The 24,433-nt window shown below is 39.6% G+C and overlaps 1 protein-coding gene across 1 annotated transcript in view; it reads right to left on the bottom strand.

Moving 5' to 3' along the window:
* Nucleotides 1–24,433, bottom strand: part of ADAMTS12 (ADAM metallopeptidase with thrombospondin type 1 motif 12) — a 166,183-nt gene that overhangs the window by 17,155 nt on the left and 124,595 nt on the right. The window contains exons 16-20 of the mRNA XM_058827536.1: nucleotides 19,558–19,802; nucleotides 18,083–18,224; nucleotides 10,738–10,864; nucleotides 4,008–4,218; nucleotides 830–1,972 (exon numbers count right to left, since the gene is read on the bottom strand). Coding sequence (XP_058683519.1) covers nucleotides 830–1,972; nucleotides 4,008–4,218; nucleotides 10,738–10,864; nucleotides 18,083–18,224; nucleotides 19,558–19,802 — 1,868 coding nt within the window. The remainder of the gene's footprint in view (nucleotides 1–829; nucleotides 1,973–4,007; nucleotides 4,219–10,737; nucleotides 10,865–18,082; nucleotides 18,225–19,557; nucleotides 19,803–24,433) is intronic.

Here is a 24,433-nt window from a genome sequence, read left to right as displayed (position 1 = left end):
CCTTGATGTTCCTTGTAAAAGCAGATCTAAAAGCAGGTCTTCTCTTAAAGGGGTATGTGCAGAAGGGAATGCTTCACCAGTCCTGCTAGAACATGGGAAGGAAGCTAAGGCCATTCTCACCTGACCACAGGAAGGCACAAGTTGAAAGTTCAAACTGCCATCAGGAGTGCATATCCTGAACAAGTACTGGGGACAGAGCAGGGGTCTCACCACTGTCTGCATCCAACACGATCTCAGGGGTCTAGATATTCCTCCACTGACTAGGATACACTTAGTCATCTCATGTCATCCTTTCTGGCACTGAATTTCGGCATTTCTATGATTGTGAATCACTCCCAGCAGACCAAGAGCAAAAAGGTACAAAGAAACAGATCTTTGATAACATTCTCCATCAATACTGAGACACAGAGGCAGATCAGCACTAGGAGGTTTCCAGTTCTGACCCTCTTTAGCTTGGTAAAAAAGACCATCAAAAAACGAGATGATTAGTTCAGACACCAACATCTCTCACTTTAGGCATCATGGGTTCAAGAACATAAAATCCATTAGCATAAAAGGAACTCTGTTTCTATAAAAATAAAACTTTACAGTGGATAGCATATTAAGTAAAACTTTGTAAAATATGGCCAGGCTTTGTGATGACTATATTAATTCACTGTAAGCAACCTAATCCCAGATATCCCAAGCTATCACTTATTTTGTGATAAATATTTCATATGTATGACACCGATTTCAGAAAATTGTGACAAACTAAGAATCTTCATTTCCTCAGGAGTGTTTCAGACAGTTGTTCACCCTCTCCACTTCTTATGAACAAAAAATAACTTACCTCACTCCAGTTCCCTACTATCCAGTAGGCATCACTGGGCAAACTGTTGGATGTTATTATGTGTCTGTTGTCTGTGACGTTCATTAGAACACCCTCAGATGCTGCACTTTGGTTGCTCAGAGCATGCTTGGGAGCTGAGGATTGTGTGCTGGTACTTATGGTGTCAGGCAGCTTTATTTCTTCTCTGCTCTCAGTCTGGTCTCTTGGTGGGTGACCAAGCTCTGTGGGCATTTCTGTAACCAGTGCTTGTGGGGTAGTTACCTCTACAACAGGCACATCAACTTGCAGGCTGACATAGTGTGCTGCTGTTGGAAAAGGCAGCCCTTGTGCTGCTCTGCTAACAGGAGCAGGCACAGAAGGGTGATGAGATGCTGGTGGGGACTGAGAAGTCACACTCTCATTCTGAGCGACAGGAGAGGCAGTGTCCATGGTTGTGCTTCTGGTCCTGATTTCAGGACTGAGTTCTGTGCTGTAAAAGAGATCAACTGTTTTCTTGCTGGCTCCAAGTGGCCAATCAGTGCTGTCAGATTCCTCAGTTAAGTAGTCATAGCTGGAAGTTATTTCTGGATTACTGGTAAAAGAGGAAACAGGAGTCTCCTTACTTCTTTGCATCTCACTTTCTGCAGTAGAAACCGGCTCACTTCTAGAACTGTTTTCAGCATGCCTTGTAATTTCAGTACTTAAGCTGTTATGAAAAGGCCATGAAGTACTATTTTGATATGAGCTATTTTCAGCAGAAACAATCGGATAATTGTAAACATCACTCGATTCAGCAGAATTATTTTGTAATGTCCTGTTGGCTGCTCCCTCTTTTCCTGAGACATTGACCAAACCAGAGGACGTAGGCAGACAGGGAGTTACACTTTCATCCTTGGGTGTTTCTGTTGTTGTATGGAACTTGGGGTTTGGTCTGGGTATTCTGCGAGGAAGACTCCGTTCAGGATCAGCAGTTGTTTTTCTGATTATGATCTTGCCTCTTCTGGGTGCCTGTGGGGGCATCAGAAATCTTCCAGCAGAAGGGCATTGCTGAAGACCACACAGGGCCTTAGAGTTTGGTCTCTTGGAACTATCACATGGCTCGTCATTATTTTTGGCACAAGTGACACTACGAGTCCTTATTCCACCACCACAAGTGACTGTGCACTGCAAATGAAACAGAATTAATGCATCTCCCTTCTTCACTCTGCTGCTCAGGAGTATCAGACAACCTTTGTTTATAATAAAGAAGCATCACGACAAATAATCAATTACAAAGCTTTTCCTGAAGAACAAGCCTTTCATTCTAGTGATGTTCTGCTACCATGGAGCTCTTTACAAAGTTTTTGTCAGTAATGTCACACTGAGGAAAGAGCAGTGAAAAAAGCCTACATGATAAAGACAAAATATCAAAGTAATACAATAGAATTTGATTTCTTCATTGACTCGCAAAGTCATCTAGCCAATACCTTTTCCACCAGATCTGTAAAAAACCAGACTAAAACCTGGAATCATGCCCACACCTGACTGGCTCAGTGCTGCTCACAGTGCCACAAACCTGCTCTGTGATCCAGGCAGCTCACAGACCCTCGCTGACTTTATTAAATGGATTTTTCATTCAGTCTTAGTACAACCATGAACTGATGCCAGAGCTTCAAGCATGTCTCTTCCTACTGAAAGTAATTGGCTTCTATTTAAATGAGAGCACTGTTGTGCATAAAGGATGGTGGGAGCTAAGGAGACCCAGCCTTTCTGTCATGTTTTTCACCCTCTGGCGCACAGGTACTGACATGACTTCAGCAGCTGTCACTCCACTAAGGATTTTGTAAAATCACACTTCTCTGGTTTGAGATACTAAGGTTGTCTAGCTGAGTAGGAATGGAGATGTTACAAAAAACCTACTGGAAGAATTCTTCATAGGATGCAAGGAAGCCTAACCAGCCTAACCTCAACATGAAGCGATGAACTCTCCTTTTCCCAGGACTTTATTGCCCCTGCCACATATAACTCATTTTAGAACTAGACTGGATCATGGGGCAGTAGAAACACCAGTGACTTTGTGTTGCTGGGGCACTCTGCTGTTTTCAGCTGTAACATAACATCAGCTCTGTAGCAACAGGAGCAGTAAAGCAACCAGAGTAGCCTCACAGCAGATAGGTTCATCAGCTCTTATAATTTGTGCAGGTGAAATAGCCTGTGCTACACTATCTCTCCAGTTTTTGCAGGTGCAAAAATGTATTTTTTCCAGGAAGTTGTAACTATAATCCAAGAGCACATGAGCACTGGCAGTGTGCATTCCTATATAATTGTTTTGCTAGTCATGTAAGCTCAATCTATTTTTTCATAGGTACTTAAAACATGGGGGTTACTCAATTCATAAAACAATATTTTGTGATGATGGTGTGTGAGCAGCATAAAACAATCCAATATTTTTACAAGATTAACAAGATTTTTTTTAGTTCAGTATGTGACTGTTCTCATAGCAGTGAGTCTAATGTAAAAAAAGACTGAGGAGAAAGATGAGAGAGGAGTTTTCAAAAGAGAAGGGAAGACAGTATTTACAGCTGGAAGGGATCCTCAAAAATCATCTGCTCCAACTGCCTGATCACTTCATGGCTGACCAAAAGTCAAAGCATGCTGCTAAGGGCATTGTCCAAATGCTCTCTTAAACAGTGACAGGCTTGGGACATCGAACACTCTCTAGGCCGCCTGTTCCAGTGTTTGACCACCCTCCCAGCAGGGAAATGCTTCCCAGTGTCCAACCTGAACCTCTCTCGGTGCAGCTTTGAACAATTCCCATATGTTCCCAACGCTATGGGGAAAAAGGCAGAGTCTTGGATGCAAGAGATATGAATGTAAAGAATTTAAAAACACTTTGTTGACCTACAGAGATGACAGTAGTCATCACCCCAGTCTGGCCCACAGCAGCAATTGCCCTCACACAGACTCTTTAGCACTAAGCGCACCATGTGCTACAGTCCCAAGAGCTCAGCAAGTTAACATGCAATACTTCCTAAAGCCTTTAGAAAGCAGGGCTGCTTTTTCTTTTTTTCTGCACAAAGGATTTGTGAACACATTAAACAACAAAAAAGTATTTCAGAAAAAGTTTAAAAAGCCAAAACAGCAGGTCATTGGTTGTCTCTGTTGACTATAATAGGTCATTTTGAGATAAAGTTCAGTGTTTCTGCTGACAGGAATTTACCTCAGTCCAGTTGCTCACAGTCCAGTCAGACGGGCACAAGATATCTCTGTTGCATGACAGATGGGTCTTTGGTTTAAGCAGGTGCTGGCACTCCATGACATCCAGTGCCTGCTCATCAGATCCCACTGTCTGGATGCAAAGTACAGTTCTCTTCTTCTGGCCTGTTGGGCCACACGTGGTTGAACATTTCTGCCATTCCCCTGCCCACCACCTGAAAACCAGCAGCAAATCAATGAAAATGTCTGAGACTGTAAGAAAAAGAGCTAGTAATTTAAAATCTGGGCTCAGATATATGCTCTTCACATTAAGTTCAGATCACTCAAGCTCTCCCATCCACCCTGTGCTCTAGTACCAGCCAGTCAGTCAAAGAGAGAAGACAGAATTAGGCAGGATTTCCAGACAGAAGTAGGCACTAAGCATTATCCTTCAACAAAATATAGAAATCTACTGAGTAGGTAGTCCTTCAAATCCAACTTTGAGGAACTGCTAGCAAATCTACTTAAGAAAGTAATCTATTTTCTCTATTCTATTGTTTTTCTGTTTACTGCTCCCTCAGTACAGAAGAGTAAACAAATGAGAATCATTTGGGGAGTCTATAACAAGAGCACAGAAGTGGAAAAGGTCCCTTTATCCACATCCAAGCAGTCAGTACTGCACCAGTACTCAAACTGGCTCTCCATAAGGGTTATCTTCATATGGCCTGCTCCCACTGGGGGAAGCAGTCGTACACAGCCCCAAAAACAGGTTAGTCAGAGCTATTCTGTGTGGAATCAGTGCCCCACAGTACTGTCCCTCTTGGCATGGGGTCCAGGTCTGCACCAGACTTTTCTGTACTTCATTCCTTCAAGAAGTAGAAATGAGCCCCTTATGCGTCTCTGTCATGATTAAAGTCAGTCTTCCATACTGTGGTATGCAATTTTCCACCAAACTAAGGGCAACTCTTTCCTCTAGAACAGTATTTTCCAATGCAAATCCCCTTACCAACAAGAGCTGTTCCCTTTACATTTGGTTCACCTTAGCATATCTTCAGCATCATCCAACTATTTTTTCTCATGCTGACCCAGAGCAGATTGTGCTCCTGCATATCTGCCTCCCATGATATGAAAGGAGAGCAGAAATTTCTGGGTTTCTACACTTTGAGAAGCATTGGCATGAACTGTGACATTTACCTAAAGGTTTTTCTTTAAAGTTAAAAAAAGAAGGAAAAAAATAAAACCATGAAAAGCCTTTTTCCTTCAGTTAAGCATGTCCTAAGCAAGCACACCACTTCAAGCTGCTGCATAAAAAATCTGGCCCAGCTCTATAAACTGTAAGCCACAAAAGCTCCTAAACAATATTGCTTGCTCTGGAGTTTTCAAGGAGGTCACAGCAAAGCCTTATAATGAAAACAAAGCAGGAATATCACAAAATCATTAGGTTGGAAGAGACCTTCAAGATCATTGAGTTTAAAAAGGTGTTAAAAAACATCTTTCTAGGAAAAAAGGCAGAAAAAATTGCAATCTACAATAAAGCTTATTTGTGCAGCCATCTTGTCCTCTTTGTGGTGCCTACACTTATCTTCTTCCTGTTTGGTAATCTATATATACAGCATTTCCTTTTAAAAGCCCCAAAGCCCTTCGTGGCACTGACTGCTTTGCTCCAGAATGCAGTCCACTGCCACCACAGCCCAGTGGTAAGATCTCTGTACCAAATTAAACTTAAAAAAATCCCAAAATGTCTTCCTCCTCCTTCTGCCTTCTTTCAGGTTGTTTCTTGTTCTTCCAGGTCTGCAAACAACAAAGGAACTCTAACAAGTAAATAGAAAAAGTAAGTACACCTCAGCAGAAGACAGAAAAAGAAAAAAAAAAATTAGCACCACCTGAATCAAGACACTTCAGGGTTGTTATCATCTCTTGCATCTTCTTTACAATTTTATCTCTTCTATAATCTTGTAAATCGCTGACATTTCAGCACAAATGGAACATAAATGTGTGAATTGCTCTATTAATTTTAATGGGACCGGATTTCATATTTCAAGGTACAGATATGCTAAACTGACACCTCTTCCCCCTCAACATTTTCAAATGGCTGTGACTGAGGGTTTAACAATTGGCATGTTGAAATACCAAACTCCAAGCAATAAATTATCAGAGCTTACCACAGAACCTGCATTCAGCAGCAGTAATGGTATATAATTAACTGTTGCACACAAAACACTTTTAAAAGCTGTGTAAGTAGTCAAAAAATCAGGTGCTCCACAGTTAGAAAGTCCCAGAATTAAGATTCTATCCTATTCCATTTTCCCATCTTCATGATCAAAAAAACCCAACAGTCAGACAGGAAATTTTTTCTGTAGACTTCTTCCTCTCTCAGTGCAGGTAACTTCAAAAAAACTTGTTCAAACTGGAAGTTTACTCCCATCAGTAACTGGAACTTTTGATGTTGTGTTTTCCTGTTTCATCTTGGGGCACATGTATATGCCTTAAACATCCAAGGGCCAGAAACCTGACCTGGATTCACCTGTGCTTCTGTCTCTTTGTCGTTTCTGCTTGAGGACCTGAACTGTGGCATCTCAGCCAAAGGGGAATAAAGGCAAACAAGGATGGCAAAAGAACCAACATCCATTTGTCTGCTCTGATACAGGATGTCCCAGAGCAGGCTCTGGACCACAGAGAAGAGAGCAGCACGTGAGTGACTGCTTTTCTAAACTCTGCTTATCTCGGAGCTTTTGCTGTCTCCTCACACTGCAGAGGCATAACCAAAACTGGAGATGACTGCTGAACTCACATCCAGAACTAACACAGCCATCCAAGCTCTAAGTATGAAACTTCTGAGATGAAATGACCAAGCTGTTGGATCTCCCAGCCAAGCTAAAGATTGTGGTGAGAGACTGGGACAACCTGGTGGAAACTAAAGCCTCATGGAAGTCACCACCCAATACTTCATCCTACCTTTGGTTTCTGATTCTACCTTTGGCATTTACTGCTACAGCAAGTGAGTGGTTCTTAAGTATTAATGCATCAATATATCCCTGCAAATGTGAAATGACTGTCTTATCTCCACAAGCAGGCATGGCAAGGAAAGATTGTGGTAGTAAACAAACAAACAAGCAAAATGCATGATTTTATTAATTAATTAATTTGCATAAGCACTAATTTTCCTCAGACTGTCAAAATAGAGAACAGCCTGTCTGGTGAAAACATAACCTCAGGTAGTTTTGAGCTGCAGGAGTGAGTGCTCAGCTCTTCTGCCATTAAGCCTGGGACAGAGATAAGAAGGAAATCTCATTCTTTCAGGTGGCACTCAGCTGCCTTAAATGAGACTTATCTTTTCATTACAAACTGGATTTCTAAGTCTTGTAACAAATTACAAGTTTACAAGTTTTAGATACGAGCCTATGACATAGTCCTCATCTATATATAGGAGATGTGAGGTGAATGATGTGTGAATCCTGTTGAAAAAGCAGTAGCATGGGATTTGGGGCTAAGGGGCTGAATGTTCCTTCCTTCCCATCATGGAATGTCACACCTAAAGAGATACTGTTGGCTTTCATTATGTATTTGTCCAGCATCAGGCACAGCAAATACCAACAGATTCTTACCCTGTGCATTGGAATAGAGACCAAGAATTTCTATTCTTATTATGAAGAATTATCTAAGAATTTCTATTCTTACCATGCTGTTGGCAGTGTACTAAGCAGTCTGGAAGCAGGACAACACCATAACAACAGATAAAAAGCAGGAGATTCCAAGTACTTGTAAAATAATCTATGGTTACTCTGTTCAAGTGGGTAGTCAAGTTAAAAAGGCTCCAGACAATTTTTTTTACAAGGGAAAGCAAAACTTTATTCACAATGCTATAAGTAGTTAAAATATCACTCTTTTTCAAGCAGTATCCATTGATTTTAAAATTAACACCTATGGGACTAAATACCTGCTTAACAACTGAACTGGAAACCATACTCCATAGCATAATTTTGTAAAAAAACATGCATATACACTACAGTCCCAATGTACTGCCCCTAAGCAGTATCACTGAAGTAGTACATGAGTGGCTGCATGATACTTAAACTCTCAGCTGTCCAGCCACCTTTCTTTTGTTCTGAATCAAAACATGGCATACATGTATTATGATATTTTTAATGTTTTTAAAATTTTCCTCTGAATTATTTTAGGAGAAAGTAAGTGTAATAATAAGCATAAAATAAATACAGAGAAAATCAGCTGACAAGTAAGAATGTTAAGGCTTAGAAGTCTGTGATTTAAATGACTTCCTGAAATAGACTAATAAGATAAAATCAGTCTGTGAGAGCCACAACCATTTTATCCTTCATCTGTAGCTTCTTTCTGATAAATTATCTATTTCTTATTTAGTGGTCTTGACAGCATTTTTTTCATCAGTGTGATTTAGCAAGGAGCAACCAGCATTTTCTGGATAGAGTGTACTATAAAACACCTGGTTCACTGTTGAGAAGTACAAGGTCATCCAGTGCTTTCAGTTCTGTTGGCTGCATCACTAAACCAAGGTCTCCTGCAGTGTTGTGTTTAACACCACTGTCCTCACCTGCAGCACAGAATTTAGCCACCTCTCTACGGAACACCTTGTCCTCAGCAGCTTCACGTGGACTCTAAGTTATCCCATATAATGCCACGTGGGACAGTCACACTGGCCTCCAACTCAGACTTTCTTTAGGACCAACAGACTGCACTAAGCTGTCTTGGGTTTCAAAGGAAGATTAGTGACCATCTGTCTGGATTAGGGGTGCCACATCTGCCATGGAAAAGTGAACACCAACTAACCCCATGCTGGGACTACAGCCTGGAACAGAGAGCAGATTAGAAAAGGAAGGGCTTGGGAAGAGTGAGCAATAATCTGTTCTTTGCTGACATCTCTTCTGACACAAAAACTCAGGGCCACCAACAGAAGATAGTGAGAGCCAGGTTCAAAGCAGTTAAAATGTGGTGGTACCTCACATAGGCACTAAAACCATGGCACTTTTTGCAAAGGAGTTGTATATAACAGCAGTTTTTCAAGGCTGCAGAGGGAGACTGGATGAGTGAGGTTCATGGGAGGTCACTGATTAGACAAGCCATAAAAACCTCTGGAAATGCCTTGAATTAAAACCAGTTGGAAGCTGGAAGAGCATTACAAAGAAATCTGATTTATGTTTGACTTACTCCTTAGGCATGTAGGCCCTGCTGAGAGCCAGAACAGGGACTCAGACCCTTGGTCAAGCTCCTACAGTCGCTTTTGTATTACTAAGAAAAATAAATATGCAACATGACTCTTGAATTAAATACATATGGTTTCCCTGCACTGCACTTTGTTGTGATTTTGCTGTCCTCAGAAGGACTTGTGATTCCCCTGCAGCACAGAATGAGCTCAAGAAGCATCACAGGTTGTCAGCACATGAGTGCTTCTCTGCCTGGTCTTCAGAGGAGTTTGGTTTATACAGTTCTGCAATCTGCTCAACAAGGGACAAATTCCCCTCCCTTTCAAAAGAAGGTCTGAATAATGCTGTCACTTAGAACAAATGGCATAAATTGAGTTAATTAGGAATTTTTAAATTGACAGTACAGTTTATACATGCCATAAAAAACACCTCAGTGTGTATGGGTAGTCTCAGCTCTTAACTAGTCAAGTAATTAAAAAGTTTGGTCTACTGTCAATTGATTTCCTGGAAATCTACAAAGAATTACGAAATGCTGGTAGTCTATGCTGCAAGCACAAAGATGTAACTCCCACAGAAGCATCATATACTGTTGTGAAGATACTTATAAACAACTAATAAAACCAACAACCATGCAGAACTTTTAACATCAAAGTTTCATGAAATTCACTGCTGGGAAATGCAACACAATGAACTCCAAAGACTCATTGCTTTGATTTGATTCTGACTGAACCAGTATTACTAGGGAAAGACTAGTTTACCTTTGTGAACACCATGAAAAACAACTTTCAAAGACAATAGAAGACAAAACCAAAGTACCAAAGCATGAAACAAAATCCAATATTGATCTCTTTCAGAAAATCTGTACCTGTTGTACAAGCCCACAGTTCTGCGGGCACCTGCAATGTTTAATCTTCCTTACCGTACTCACTAAAATGATAGCACAGAAAAAACAGAGATGAATGTAAATTAAGACAATGTTATGAGAAATGAAAGAATTATTCCCATGTGATCTCAGAATGAAGAAAACTGCACTTCACTCAAAGTTAAAAGTAAGAGGATACATAACAAAAAATGCCAAATACTGTGTTATAAAGAAAGTGCAAAAATTAGTTTTAGAAGTAGGCATTTCCACTCATCAGCTCTCATAAAAAGCACAAAGGTGTATCAAAAAATACTGAAAAACAATGCCTAAAGGCTCTGCTAACTGTTTTTGGTACACACAGCAATTCTTCTTAGCTCACTTGAGCTAAGCCAAGAATACAGTTTTTAAATAAGTACCTATAAGGTCTTCAGGCACACCTGCACCCAAACCAAATGAAAACAGTATCTACATACTTGAGAGAACAACCTCTGCCATTTTCAGTACAGACTGCTCAGTAACTTGCCTTGGAAACCTCTCAGGATGTCTCACTTCTGATTTTGTTTATTATGGGGTTTCTGGCACCTTGCTCTGCAACGTGTGGCAGCCCTCACCATGGCACCATGGAAGGCTGTGGATGTTCTGGCCTGGCATCAGGAACACCCCCCTTTGAGTAAGGATGCTATCTGCCACCCCCAGAGCCCCCCAGAAGCCATTACCTGGGCGGGCAGTCCTGTTGGTGGCACTTCTTCTGCCGCCCGTTGGGCTGCGTTGCTGGGTCACAGAAGGAGTTCTTGATGGCTCCGCTGCCCCTCCACACGCAGTGGGCGATCTGCCGCCGCACGCCTTCCAGAGAGACACACACACAAAATGGAGCAGGAATCCCCGCAGGCTGGGGAGAACTGCACATATCCCCAGACTGGCGCATCCTTCAGCCAAGCTGGAAAGGTTAAGCGGAGCTCTTCTGGGTCAGATCAGAGCTCAAGTGACAAATTAGAAAGCACTTTTCTTAATGTGTTTGTTGGCCTCAGAAATGGCTCCTGCAGGCCCTCAAGCAGGTTTAAATGGCTATGAAGGGTTCTTGAGTTACCCACAGACAAGAGGAAACACAGCAGCATCAGGCTATTCACAGCAAGCCTGGTTTTGCTGACCTTTTATTTGTTCGTTTGGAAGGCTGTTTAAGCAGAACACAAACCAGAGTCACAGAATAACCCTGTGACTTAATGTGAATTCAACTTTTAAGAAGTTTTGGTACACATTTTGACTGAAATTGATGATGAAAAAGGTCTTCTATTTTCTAAGTAAGTAATACCCAACGTTCAGCATAAGAGGCAAAGCACAGTGATGAAGAGACACTCACAAACAATCCATACAAACAATCTGGGTTATTTCCTAACATTTCCATTTATACAAAATCCCACTTATTTAACAGAAAGAAACATGAATCAAAATACTACATCACCCTAGTTTGAATCTACAGAAAGCCATTTTCCAGGAGCTTGCTTCCCTATAATTCTGCAATAATTTGAGGCAGATCTCATGCCTTAAATTCAACGCAAACAAAACTATTGCAATATTACAGTTTGAAAGGTAGCAGAGTCTGATATGGAGGCATTAAAACAGTACAAGCAAATCTTAAGTATTAAAGACTGAATAAGTATTTATTAACTCTCATTAAATTAACTGTGCAATTAATTCACAGCAATTAATACATACATGGTAGATCACTGCATCTCTAGGACTTTTATCCTTCTCCTGGGATGCACAGGGCCTAACAGCACTGTTATCATAGCATCAAGCATAAGTGTCAGGCTATTTTGCATTATGTTTAGGAAACAAGTTTTTCCTTTCCTCAGGCCTCCTAATAAGTAGTGTGGGAAACTGTGTGGAAGATAAGAACATCAATCCATAGAAAATAATTGGTAAATACTAATATATTCCCCTGCAACATATAGGCCCATAGGATCATAAAAACGTTTTCCAACGAGGTTGGAAAAGCCCTGTAGGATCAATAAATCCAATCATTAATCCTGCACTGGCTCAACAACACAGAAAAGAGTTTTGGATGCATATTCTCATAATTTCATAGAAACCTATGGAAACCTATGTCCCCTTTTTTACCACCTGAGAACATAAGGTATGTGAGGAAATGCTTTCACTCTTTCATTACTTTCAGACTTCAGACAGACATATAAAACAACTGCTGAATCCAGCACAAGATTTGATGACTGACTTTGCTACAGTCAGATACGAAGGCTGATCCTTTGGAACAGTGATCAGTGTCCCCTGTAAGGGAAGATTAAGAGACTGAGCCATTCAAGCTCCAGGGTCCATGGTGTGGAAGCTGCTGCAAGACTGAAGGAAGTTCGGACATGGTGATCTCCTATTTGTAAGTGAATTGAAACAGGAGAAACCTTTTTGGCTGAGTGCAGGACTCCCAGGGAGCAGTGCTCTCTTTTATGCTCTGGTATAAATATGACTAGAAAATTTAGCAACCTTTCTACTAACTGTAAACAAAGCAGTTCCCAGAAATGTATCTATCCCTTTCAAAATCATGATATGTTGCTGTTCCAAATACAAACAACAAGAAATCTTTTGCTTTGATAAATTTTTAGTGTCATTTCAGCTGCTGCAATTCACTTTAAAGCCCCTATAAACCTTTCCACAAGTTTTGCTTTGAAGCTGTACATTCTCATAAAATGATCAGCTGACATCAACGAACTATTTTATTCTAACAAACAACTTCTTTATGAAAGTTATGTGAACTCCCACTGTACTTTCAAAATCTCTGGTAGTTCAGCTCCAAAGCTAGAAAGAATCCTATATACATGTATCCATACACACATATAAATGTATGTTTACATGTTATGACATAACGAAACAGTTGTTTTTATTAGCTTGAACAAGTTAAAATAGAAAACACTGCATAAGTAGACAGCTAATCACTACTCACCCAGCCCTAGCAAGTATTTACACAGTTGTATAACTTAAGTGGGCAGTATCCTATTTAAGCCACAGATTAAAAATTCTAAATATACTGAAACCTCAGTAATATTTGAAACCTAAACTTTATTTATAAAGGGTTTTGAGAGGTAGCTGTTTTCCTCCCTTCACTTCACAGAAGGCTTTTACTTCTCTCTGACCTTAATGCTGACTGGTTCACCGGATGTGGACTATCTCAGCTCTGTGAAAAAACACAAACTTTTGGGAAACACAGGAGAAACATAGAGAGATAATCATCAGATCAGAGAATAATCTTCATTTCACTAAATCTGCTAAGAGATTCCTACTACTTCTCTGTAACACTTCATCCCTAATGCATGACTCTTTAGATGTGAGGCTGACCCACACAGATGTTGATTTCTCACTTGGTTTGCAAAGAAAGGTACCATTTCAAAATCATCTGGGTGTGAAAGGCTTTTGAAAGAGAGATTAGAAATCTTGATGCTGCAGAGCCCTCAGTTTGGGCTGTAAACAACAGAAATGAAGGATCATAAGCAAATGTATAAAAGATGTTTGAGAAAAAAAAAAAATTTATTTTAGAGCTCATTTGAACATGTAATTGAGTTGTGCACTTAGATGCTCTGCAAGGAGTTCACTTTGTATTTGAATGAACAAATTATATTCTGTTCATGCACAAGTTATGCACAGAATAAAAGTGGCAATCTTTACATTAGCTACACATACTCAGTGATATAAAACTCAGACCCACAGCAGTGAACGGAAACAGAGTGGCCTTTGTATTTAAAATCAATTCTAAACTGCAAGTTTAGGAACACTTGGAGACAATTTTGCAAAGCATCCTTTATGAAGGTTGTGAAGGATTTAGAGGGCACATAACAGTTAACCCCCCAAAAATCTCCAAGTTAAGTCCTTTTGCAGAGCTTTGAAATTCTGCCAATTACTGATGCTATCTATGGAGAAACAATTTTTTTATATTGGCTACTATTCTCCCTTAGTTGTGGCTGTCCTGTTCTATTCTTTTTGCTACATTTAATGCCACTCAAAGCTGGTTCTAAGAAACAAGATTACAACAAACAACACATTTAATTTAGTCTGCATGTAAAAAAGCTTTTTTATTCTTAATTTAAAAGGCTCTACCTGCTGTCTTGAGAGCAGACTCTGGTGGGACAGCTCTTATCTAGAGGGTGCAGCAGTTTGCAGGACACCAGTGTGCACACATTCTGACTGCAAAGCAATTCCTTTCATAAAGCATAAAGCAAATGGCAGGAAGAGATTCAACCTGTCGTGCACTGAGGACAGAGAAAGGGTTATGACTTTTGCTACAATTTATCCCCTTTTGGCACTTGTTTGCCATGAACTGGATAGCAATGTAATTACTTATTTTCTACATTACAAATGAGTATCAGGTATAGCAATGTGTTCTTTTCCCTGTAGGCAGTATTAGGCATACTTGCCACAGAAGTGAATATTTTTAATAACTCTATTAACAATAGACTGACCAGAGCCTTCTTTGACACTACAATAGATGGGAACACATGAAGGAACATGAGAACACATGAAAACATTTGAATCTTCTATTTCTCCACTGCAGTGGAGCTGGAGAAGGATATGCATCAGGGCATGGCATGGTGCTACCTTGAGGCCAATAATCTGGGGAAAAATATGGCCAAGGAACTGCCCTGAGTTCATTCTGAAGAGACAGCTTTACTCTACAAAGTCTTTATTCATCACTGGAACTTCTTCCACATAGATTTCTCATGGATAAGGAGCTGCACCATAGGGCTAAAATCATAGTTTTTCTCTTAGGACTGATGAAGCTTTCCTGTATCAGTCTATTGCCCTGTCTGCAGCCCCATTTATTATTCCCTAATGCAAATTTTCTCTCTTGGCTCCAGAAAGTATTTGTTTGTATTGTCCCAATTTCTGTGGCTGACCTACCCTTGGATTTTTTGTTGTGGTTTTGACCAGTGGTGATGAAAAGAACCTATGTTGGATCTTTGGCAGGTCCACGTTTGCCAAGGGAACAGAAGTCTAAGTAAGGATCAATTTCTCCCACTAGGTGAGGCTGTCAAAGTTAGTTCAACAGTTCATCTTCCTTGGTCCTTCTTTTTTATCCTAAAAATATTGGTTTATTGTTCACATAATTGTAATAATCCTTAAAAAGTATTTATCACAAACATTAGGCTAAATAAATACAGCTTTTCTTATTTATCTCTCTGTAGGCTTGTCTTGAATAATACTTGTGCAGCACACCCATAGCAGAAGATTATCTTGTCTACTTCAGTGCACTTTTATGTTATAAACTTTTCAGAATACTTCAAATGACAGTGATTTCGTACAGTAAGTGTGTTCCTGCCAACACTGGTAAGTTTTGAATCTAAAGAGAGTGAACATTCACATAAAATAAATCACATTGTTCATAGCCAGAAGGAAGTTTTGTGGAAGTCAGCTGGATATCAGGGAGAATTTCTTCACTGAACAGGTTGTCAAGCATTGGAACAGGGTGCCCAGGGAAGTGGTGCAGTCACCATCCCTGGGAATGTTCCAGAAACAACTGGATATAGCACCTGGGGCCATGGTTTCATTGACAAGGTTGTGTCTGGACAAAGCTTAGACTCCATGATCTTGCAGGTGTTTTCCAAACTCAATGCTATGAACAGTGATGCTGGTCCACATCCTGATGGCCCAGAGCACAACAAATAAAAAACATGTACCTGCAGAGAACTGCAGGCAGATTGGCATATCAGATTTCCCTGCTCCAAGTGTTCCCTTGGAGCTCTGTGCCAGGATTTCTCTGTTTTAATGGGCAGGGAGTGAGAGACAATACCCTGACTGCATCATTGCATTAGTTAACTATGTCCTTCTTTAGGTCTGTCCAGTTACTTTTCTAAACATCTGTATCTCAGAGGAAAGAGGGCTAGAGGTTTATTTGTTTCTTCTGTCCATGAAGGAACACAGAGAACTGGTGAGGTGTCTGTTCCCTTCCTGAACAGGGCTCCACCTCTCAGTTCCCCTTCCAACTGATTCCACCAAATCCATAATCTTCTCTGAAACATATTATTTCTTTCTGCTTATACAAAGGCAATAAGCTCAAAAAACATTTATGAAAAGTACAAATGCTGCAAACAGAAGAAGTCAATTAGTAAATAAAACCTGAAAAACCTCACATACCAGAGCTCTCTATCTAAGGAACCCACATGGCAGTTAAAAATCAAAGCCCTATCATACAGTTTGTTATGCAGAAGAGAGTACACAGGACTACAATTTACCTAGTGAGAAACAGTTCTGGGAAAACTGCAGCTAATGTAAAAAGAACCTCAAAACAGCATAATAAACAGTCTACTAACACATTTCCTTCCTCTCCCCTTTTTATCACAACCATTTTTACATTAAACACGACTCACAACTAGGCAGGTATCAGGACTAAAACCTACAGCACACAATTAAGGAGAACACTTGTTTTGTGCACCTATTTAAAGAAACTGGTGGGTGTCTCCCCACCACCAAACACACAGAGTTTTGTGCTGAGAGACTCTTCTTAAAGCAAAAAGTCAAGAAAACAAATCACATAATCTGTCTACTCAAGCATACATATATATGAATGAACACACATTTCCATACTACATTGATTATATATACAAAAGTATTTTTTAAATAATATGTTGATGTTATTCAGATGGAATATTTTACACTAGGCTTCTAAAAGTTCTTCTTTTAATCTTATAAAATTAGGCCATAAAATGCCTTTTGTCCAAACCACTGAAAATGCATTACTTTAGTGTCTTCCCTGACTGAAAAGATGTAAAACTGTTACTCGTGCAGTCATCACTACTTTTAGAATCACAACTGGATTCATTAAAGTACTTGTTTGTCCTTATTATTTCCTTACACAAAGCAGTTAAAAGAGCAGTAATTACCAAAAACCACTAACTATACTCTAACATTAGAAAAGGCCTTTCTCATATTATTGGTCTGTTCATAGCACTGATCTTCTACTCTTCTGTACAGCTTTTTAACTGTACAGAATGGTCAAAGAACAAGGTTATGGTTTTATCTCCAGAAATCTTTCACTGTCCTGTGAAAATCAAGAGCTAATTCAGAAGGCTACAATTCCTTTCCTCCAAGTTCAGACTTCCCTTCATATTCAAACTTTTCCATTTTCAAAATTATTTCTGCAAGAGATGGATTAAAAAAAATACTAATGCGAAGATTTGGTCTCTTTATCCTTATTGTTGGTGTACTACAAACATTAACTTTATCTCATTCATGTTAGCTACTTTAGAGGAAGTTCTCCTGCTAGTATTCTGTGTGAGTTGCCAGAAGCCAACTTCTAGACCTGTTCTTAAATTCTACTTTACAGTCACCATTCTGCTTGTCTGCTTTAATGTGCTGCACAGAACTACAATATAACTGCAGTGGTATCCAAGCCACTGCTAAACTGGCAAAGACATGGAAGTTCTCAAGACTAATTACAATTAAGTAATTATTGAGCAATGCACAAAAAAAGTGTTGTTACTTGTCAAGTGATGAAATGAAGAATATTTTTTATAGTTATTATATTGAAAAGACTTAATAGGGAAACAATAGTAGGTCATAAATTCGTATTGCTGGAAAGAAGGACTATGGTGAAGAATATTGACAAAAAATTTTGAGGAAAAGGAAGCTGTACCTTCTCATTTTGGTTCACAGAAGCTGAGAATTTCACGGCAGGTGTTTTAGAAACCTGACTTATATAATTTTAAATTTTTTTATTTAGAAGTCAACATGCATTATTCACAAAATCACAGAATAGCTGGGGTTGGAAGGGACCTCTGGAGAATATGTAGTCCAACACCCCTGCTAAAGCAGGGTCAGCTGGAGCAAGCTGCACAGGATCACAACCAGGCAGTCTTTGAATGCCTCAGAGAAGACTCCACAGCCCCTCTGGGCAGCCTGTTCCAGTGCTCTGCCACCCTCAAAGTAAACAAATTATTCCTCACATTATTTTTGTAACCACGTGACCTGATTTCCCACCAAATACAGATTAAATAACATTACCTCTTTGAGGACTACGTCTGTAATGAAGGCAAACAGTAAGAGAAAAAGGAAGTGAGGAATTACCTCTTCCACAGGTAACACTGCAGGCTGTCCACTCTCCATATTGCCAAAAATACTCTGGCTCTCCAATCTCATTCTCATTACTTTCTTCTTTACGTACAGTGTATTCATACTCGATTCCAGGGTTAGTTTCTTGAAAAAGCAGCTAGAGAGAGTGGGGTTTATTAATTGTTTAATTAATCTACCAGTCAAAGGCTTGCAAAGTGTGGAACTGCAGGAATTAAAACTGCCCATCCTGGAGTCTGCTACCAGTTCAGAGAAGGAGACTTGCAGAATTTCTGTCTCTGTGTCGACAGTGGCATATGTGAATCTTTCAAAGACACAGCTGTTTACCATGCACTTCTGCAAATATAGGGGGGAATAAATGGGTCACCATAATTGGTATTCTATTGACTGTAAGAAAAGATAATGCAAAGTCCATCCAAAGCATCCCTATGCTGCTGATTAAGAGCTATTGCCTATCCCCATTATAAATTATAATTTTCCTGCCTTCTGAAATAGATGTTACAAAACAACCATTAAGTCAGAAAATTACAGATGCTATTCAGACACTGCTTTAATATTATTTTTCAGTGTTTCTGAATTAGGAAGAAAAATTCCAGCTGAGAAGAGGCACTCAAGAAATTTACTTGAGAGGGAGAAAGTAAACATCATCAAGGGATAAAAGACTTCAGCCATGAAATTTTACTCTTCTTCCCAATTGTACTAGAAGTGATGCCTGAGCACTAATTAGTTATGTCTTCTCACCAGCCATTCAAAGGAAGAAAGTGGTATCCCATCACACCCCTAATATTTGTTTTAATTGCATGGTGGATACATGTGCAAGCAAGCCATGAGAGATACTTTCAAAGATCAAAGGCCAATTCCAAATTATTTTTTCAAAACTGACAGAAGCTGCTTATGTTTAAGTCAGAATCCATAAAGGAAAGAAACAAAAGAAAGCAGCCTGTGTGGATGTTAAATGGGTCAGTTTCAGTTACAATAAGCTATTAACCCATCTATGTAATGCTTTTCTTGCTCTGTGTAAGCTGTCACTGCTGTCAGCCATCCCTAGCTCTCACTGTTCACAGCCTGACATCAGCTCCCTTTTTGTGACAACTTATTTTTCATCTGGATCTGGTTCACATCACAGACATGTGTTGGAAAAATTTGGTACAAGAGACAAGAAAGTTTGGGCAAGGGACTGTCCAACTATAGGTGTCAGGATCCCTGTTCTAGTGGCAGCACAGGATTACACCAGCCTTTAACAAATACTGGAGTATGATTCAGGACATGTGTGCTTAGGCAGGACGAACAACCCTCAAAAGCAAGGCGCTTATTTCTCTCCAAAACAGCTCAATTATTTTTTTTCAAGACAGTACATTAATAGTGGTTTATATGTACACCAACATATATATTTTCCCAGCCCCACTTCCAGGGCCCCAGCACATTCTGCTGCCATCCAAATGATCAGGTTGTGCTTGTGATCTCCTCTTTACCTGAATCCATATTGATTCATTGGTGGGTCCTGGAGCAGTCAGATTTTCTAGATCTCCTGTTCTGTCATACTGAAATATTGTGCCTGCCACTTTGTATTCACCATTCCATTGGATGATAAAGCCTCCATTCAGGTAGTATTTTTCTGGGTCTTTGCTTCGCACAGCAAGGAAATTTCCAGATTCTGTAACTTCCATGACTTTTATTCCCCTTGCACCTTTTGGAATTAGCCCAATGTCAACATATCCTAAGAGACAAGAAAAATTTATGGAGGTGAACAACATAAATGTCACTGCATTTTACTTGTTTGTAAAATGATTAAAACAACAACTTTGCTGGAAAAAATATACAAATGTCCTGTCACAGAGCTTGTATTTCACATTGTTAATAGTGTAATTTCCAAGTCAGGGTTTCTAATATATCAGCTGGGGAATAGTGTTTACGCAATGCCAGTGGCATTTAGAAGGGATGAAGAGGTGAATGACTTTCAGAGCTGTGCCAGGGGAAGTCTACTCCACACATAAGCATCAACCTTTCCATAACCATGCCCAAGGGCTCTGGCATACTGTAATCTGGAGAAATGCCAGGGAGTTCCAGCAAGGTAACAGCCTGTAGTGGGAAAAGTTTTTTTTCAATTTGCAAAGAACATTTTCATCTGTACCCAATGCAGAGTTATGTACAGAATTCCATGTACCTTCTCTTAAATTTACTTAAATGTAACTTCTCTGTGAAGAAGAGCAACAACAAAAAAGGATGTTATTCAAATGCGTCAAATTACTACTATAAATTGAGCATATTTTTGTAAATTGCCTATTTTCCTAACAAAGTTCAAGGGCTCTTCATGGGTAGTTACCTGTTTAGAGATTTTTGGTCTGTGTGTTAAGAATGACCCAAAGTGTTTATTACAGAATTTTGTTCACATCACAGGCAATGTGTGACATCAGACTCTGTGCTTCTTACCTTACAGGAAACTGCTATTGTTGTTGCTACTAAATTGTAAAAATAGGAAGTTCACATAGACACTTGGACACAAACACAGGTAGCACTCTTGTTATTGCCCCTAGCTGAGAAATTAGATGGATGAAATTGCTACAAGCTGGTGCATTGGGAGTGTGAGCTGCCTTTGTGCCGGTTTACTTCAAGACTGGAACATGAGTTCCCTGTTCTCATCACACTCTTCTGAGGTCATGAATTAAATTCTGAGACTCACATCCTGTTCATCTTTCTTGTGAAATGAGCTTATCACCTTTGATTACTCACTCACATGAGTGAGATAAACCACACGGGGCAGGCTAAGCAATCTTCAGTATCAATGTTCTTCACCTACCAGAAGTATTTCTGTGCTTCACAACAACCTGCTGCTGAAAGTAAGTGCCCAAGAATCTTTAACATCTGAATTTTCTTTGCAGCTCTTTTGTGCTGAAATAAATATTGGTTAAAATGTCATATGCTGAGTATGGTACAACATAGAATCTGTCCACTTCAGGTCCTTCCTAATTACATTGATAATATATAATTACATATATGGGTTTCCAGCGACTGATGTTTAAGAAGGAGCATTTTCTTCATGTTACCTTTTGCAAGTCTTCTAGACTGACTTTGGAATTTCAAACTCTTTTTTTTAAGTGCATCAGTTTTTTCTAAGTGAATGAAGTAACAAAATCTGGAAGCCCACTGAATGACTTTTATTATTCAGTATATCAGTGCTCTAGGTCTATTGTAAGTAACTAAACCTAATGATTCTCCCAAATGTTCTATTCATTCTGTGAAGAGAAGACACATTATGAACAGTGTGTGATTATATAACTAAAGGCTTGATTAGAAGGCATACTTACAACCAGGACAAATGAACACAGGATGGAAAATCTTAATTATGTCACATCCTGACAGCTTGGCTTTGCAATGCTGGTGTCCTTTTACAGTAAGTAGGGGTGGGTTGGGGTGGTTTTTCTCAGTTAAATTAGAAGAACATTTGTTCAAAACACAAAGCATAAAAACTATAAAACAATTTTTGTTCTGTCGCAACACAAAAACCTGTATATCCTTTCAAGATTTTGCATAGTTATTTTTGTCTGAATCACCTACTGCTGCTCATAAACCTTATTTTAAATGTATTGCAACTGTCTGGTAAGGGAAGTTACCATTTATTCAGTGTATCACACTTCCTTCTCCCTGCCCCTCCCTATCAACTAAATTACTTCCTTATTTCCCAGAGCCTCTTGCTGATTCCCAATAAACATTATCTGATTTTGAAAGGAAAGCTAATCAGCAGCAACCTTTTGAGTTTGTCACTCAACATAATGAATTTTTGTTTGAAAATTCTGTGGATGCTGTTTATGTAATTGTTCCTGGTTATGTGATTTCATTTGATAAGGATCTAGAGATCCAAGACTCGATAAAAGTCAAATTGTCAGCTGTCTTACCTACACACAGCTCATTAAATCATGGAGCAAACCTATTGTGGGTGCTTCTACACACCTGTGAATTGGCAACCCTCAGATTAATCCTTCCCTTTTTAATTAAAATTAAATCTATATGCTCCCAAAACAGACATGACCAAATTAATAAAACCCTTGCTGTACACACAGCTCTACAAGAACTGGAAAACTTGTTTCTCCTTCCTCACTTCTGTGAGAAAAAAGTAGTTTAACTCAGGCCATTAGCACAGCATTGCAGTTCAAATGATGACCAGATCTGACTGTTTCTCCTTATCATAACAGTTCACTTTCTACTCTCCAGCCTCTCTTAAAAATACACATTCCTGAGGCACAACCTCCCTCTATGCCAAACGCTAGACACTACCATGATTTCTCCACCCAGGCTTGACCTTCTTGCTTTTCCATGCCCAGCTCATGCTGTAACCTTTCTGCCCACAAAGCTCAGCAGAGGCAACTTAAATGATTTTCAAACGAACCCCCTGGAAACAAGGTGGTGAATATTAGTGTCAACAGCTGAGACACTGTGTTCACATTAGACCTCTGATTTGTTTTCCTCCATGAAACTCCAACAGAAGCCATTACCAAGACAATGCAGCCATGCCTGTGGCTCTGTCGGATGACCCTAGATTGCTATTCCCATTTTTCATCCATGAGAAAAACAAAGACTTTTAGAGAAAATGCGAGTAATAATACAGATTTCAATCCTTTCCTTTTTGACCATGAGGCAGTACGACTTCCAAGACTTCTAAGAAAATTTCTTCAGGTAAAACTGATCACCTTGCCCAGCCTTTCACCTTCAGTGGAAAAGCTGAATTATTAAAACTCTTCCCTAGCATTTCTTTAGTTAGACATGGCAAATCAGTCAAGTCAGTCAGAGACCACAAACTGCTGCAGCTGCTAGACCAAGAAGGGCCCTGCTCGACTGAGGTTCTGAACAAAGACTTAAATCAGAATATAATAGCTTTGGCTTTGTATATTTCTATGCCACTGAACACAAAAAAACTTTTCAAATCTTCTCTGCCAGCGACTGGAAGCATGCTTTGGTACAGTTTTGTTACCTATGCTGAATTAGTGAGCCTGAAGTTTTCATGTTCACATAATCTTTTCAGCAACCACTCTGCTATAAAATCTGACAAAACACTGACAACACATCTGTCAGACACAGAAAGAAAACAGATATTGTGAACAAAGCCTTTTTCCATTTCCCAGTTTAACACCTGTGCACATCAGTGAGATCCACATGTCCTGAAGAGCCCACCAACCTCTGCCTTGCCTGACATTTTTCCTTTTTTTATTCTGCAATGGAGTAAATTTACATGGAAGGGAGAGAATATGCAGAATCAATACATTTTTTACATGGAAGGGAGAGAATATGCAGAATCAATACATTTTTTATTGAATATAAAGAAAGCATTTTACTTAACACTCAGTATCCCTCACATCTGTCAGTGAGGCTGACTGAATCTTGTGGCAAGGAAAAGGTAAGTGAATATAAAACACAAAATGAATTTCAATAAAATAAAAGGCACTTATCCTTTCATATGTTACAGTACTGGAACTTTTATGTAAAATTGTTACTCGAAAATAAAGCTCACTTCTTCAACCCTGGAAAACTCCCACACAGTCAAAGGCAGAGTGAATTTTAGATTTGCAGAAGCAAAACATTTGAGGCTGAAGGATTACTGTAGTATTGGAAGAAGTCTCACATACATATGAAACCTGAACTGCTTCAGGATTGCAGTTGTCTTCACAGTTTATCTTTGCGACACAGAGAGAAGGAAAGCAACTCAAGTACAGAAAAAAACCCTGAAATATTACAGAAGCTTTTACTCCAAAGTTTGGAAAGCATGGTCAAACTAGCTCTAAATTAGTAGCACAAATCATATTTGTGCAAGGCACAACTATTTTATTTGAAAAATCCCGCAAACCCAAAGCTGACGGCAGTGCAACTTCCCCCTCCTCACTACAATGGTACCAGTTATTGATCATGAGACTTCTCATCCCTGCATCAGCCTCTTTCTTTAGCTGCAGACCTTACTCCAAGCACAACTCTCCAGTTATTCTGGAGATATAATTCTATTATATTGTCTTCTCATCTCTCCCCCTCCTGTCCTGGTTTTCCACGGAAAGCTGTTCAACCTGGCTGTCTCTTTACCTCCAGCTTGCTGCTATATTTAATCAGTTTTAGTCCCACTCCTGCTTCCAGACTCTCTAGCTCCCATTCATCCCACACAAGTCAATTTAAAGCCTGAATGTCTTGCTACCACCAGTAAAGACAGGCTCAGTCCTCCAAGTGCTTATTCAGACCACTTCAGCCCTGCAGGGAGTTACTCTTCTCCCCATTATGATGCTTAGAAATAAATCCCCAAGCCAGTAACTCTAGCATTTGCTTGATGCTTTCCACTTTACAGAGATTAGGTCCACATTTTTCAAGATGGCA

The sequence above is a fragment of the Poecile atricapillus genome, chromosome Z (assembly GCF_030490865.1).
Source record: "Poecile atricapillus isolate bPoeAtr1 chromosome Z, bPoeAtr1.hap1, whole genome shotgun sequence".
NCBI classification, from domain to species: Eukaryota; Metazoa; Chordata; class Aves; order Passeriformes; family Paridae; genus Poecile; species Poecile atricapillus.
The sequence above is the reverse complement of the archived record's forward strand: the minus strand, read 5'-3'. Positions and strand labels throughout refer to the sequence as shown.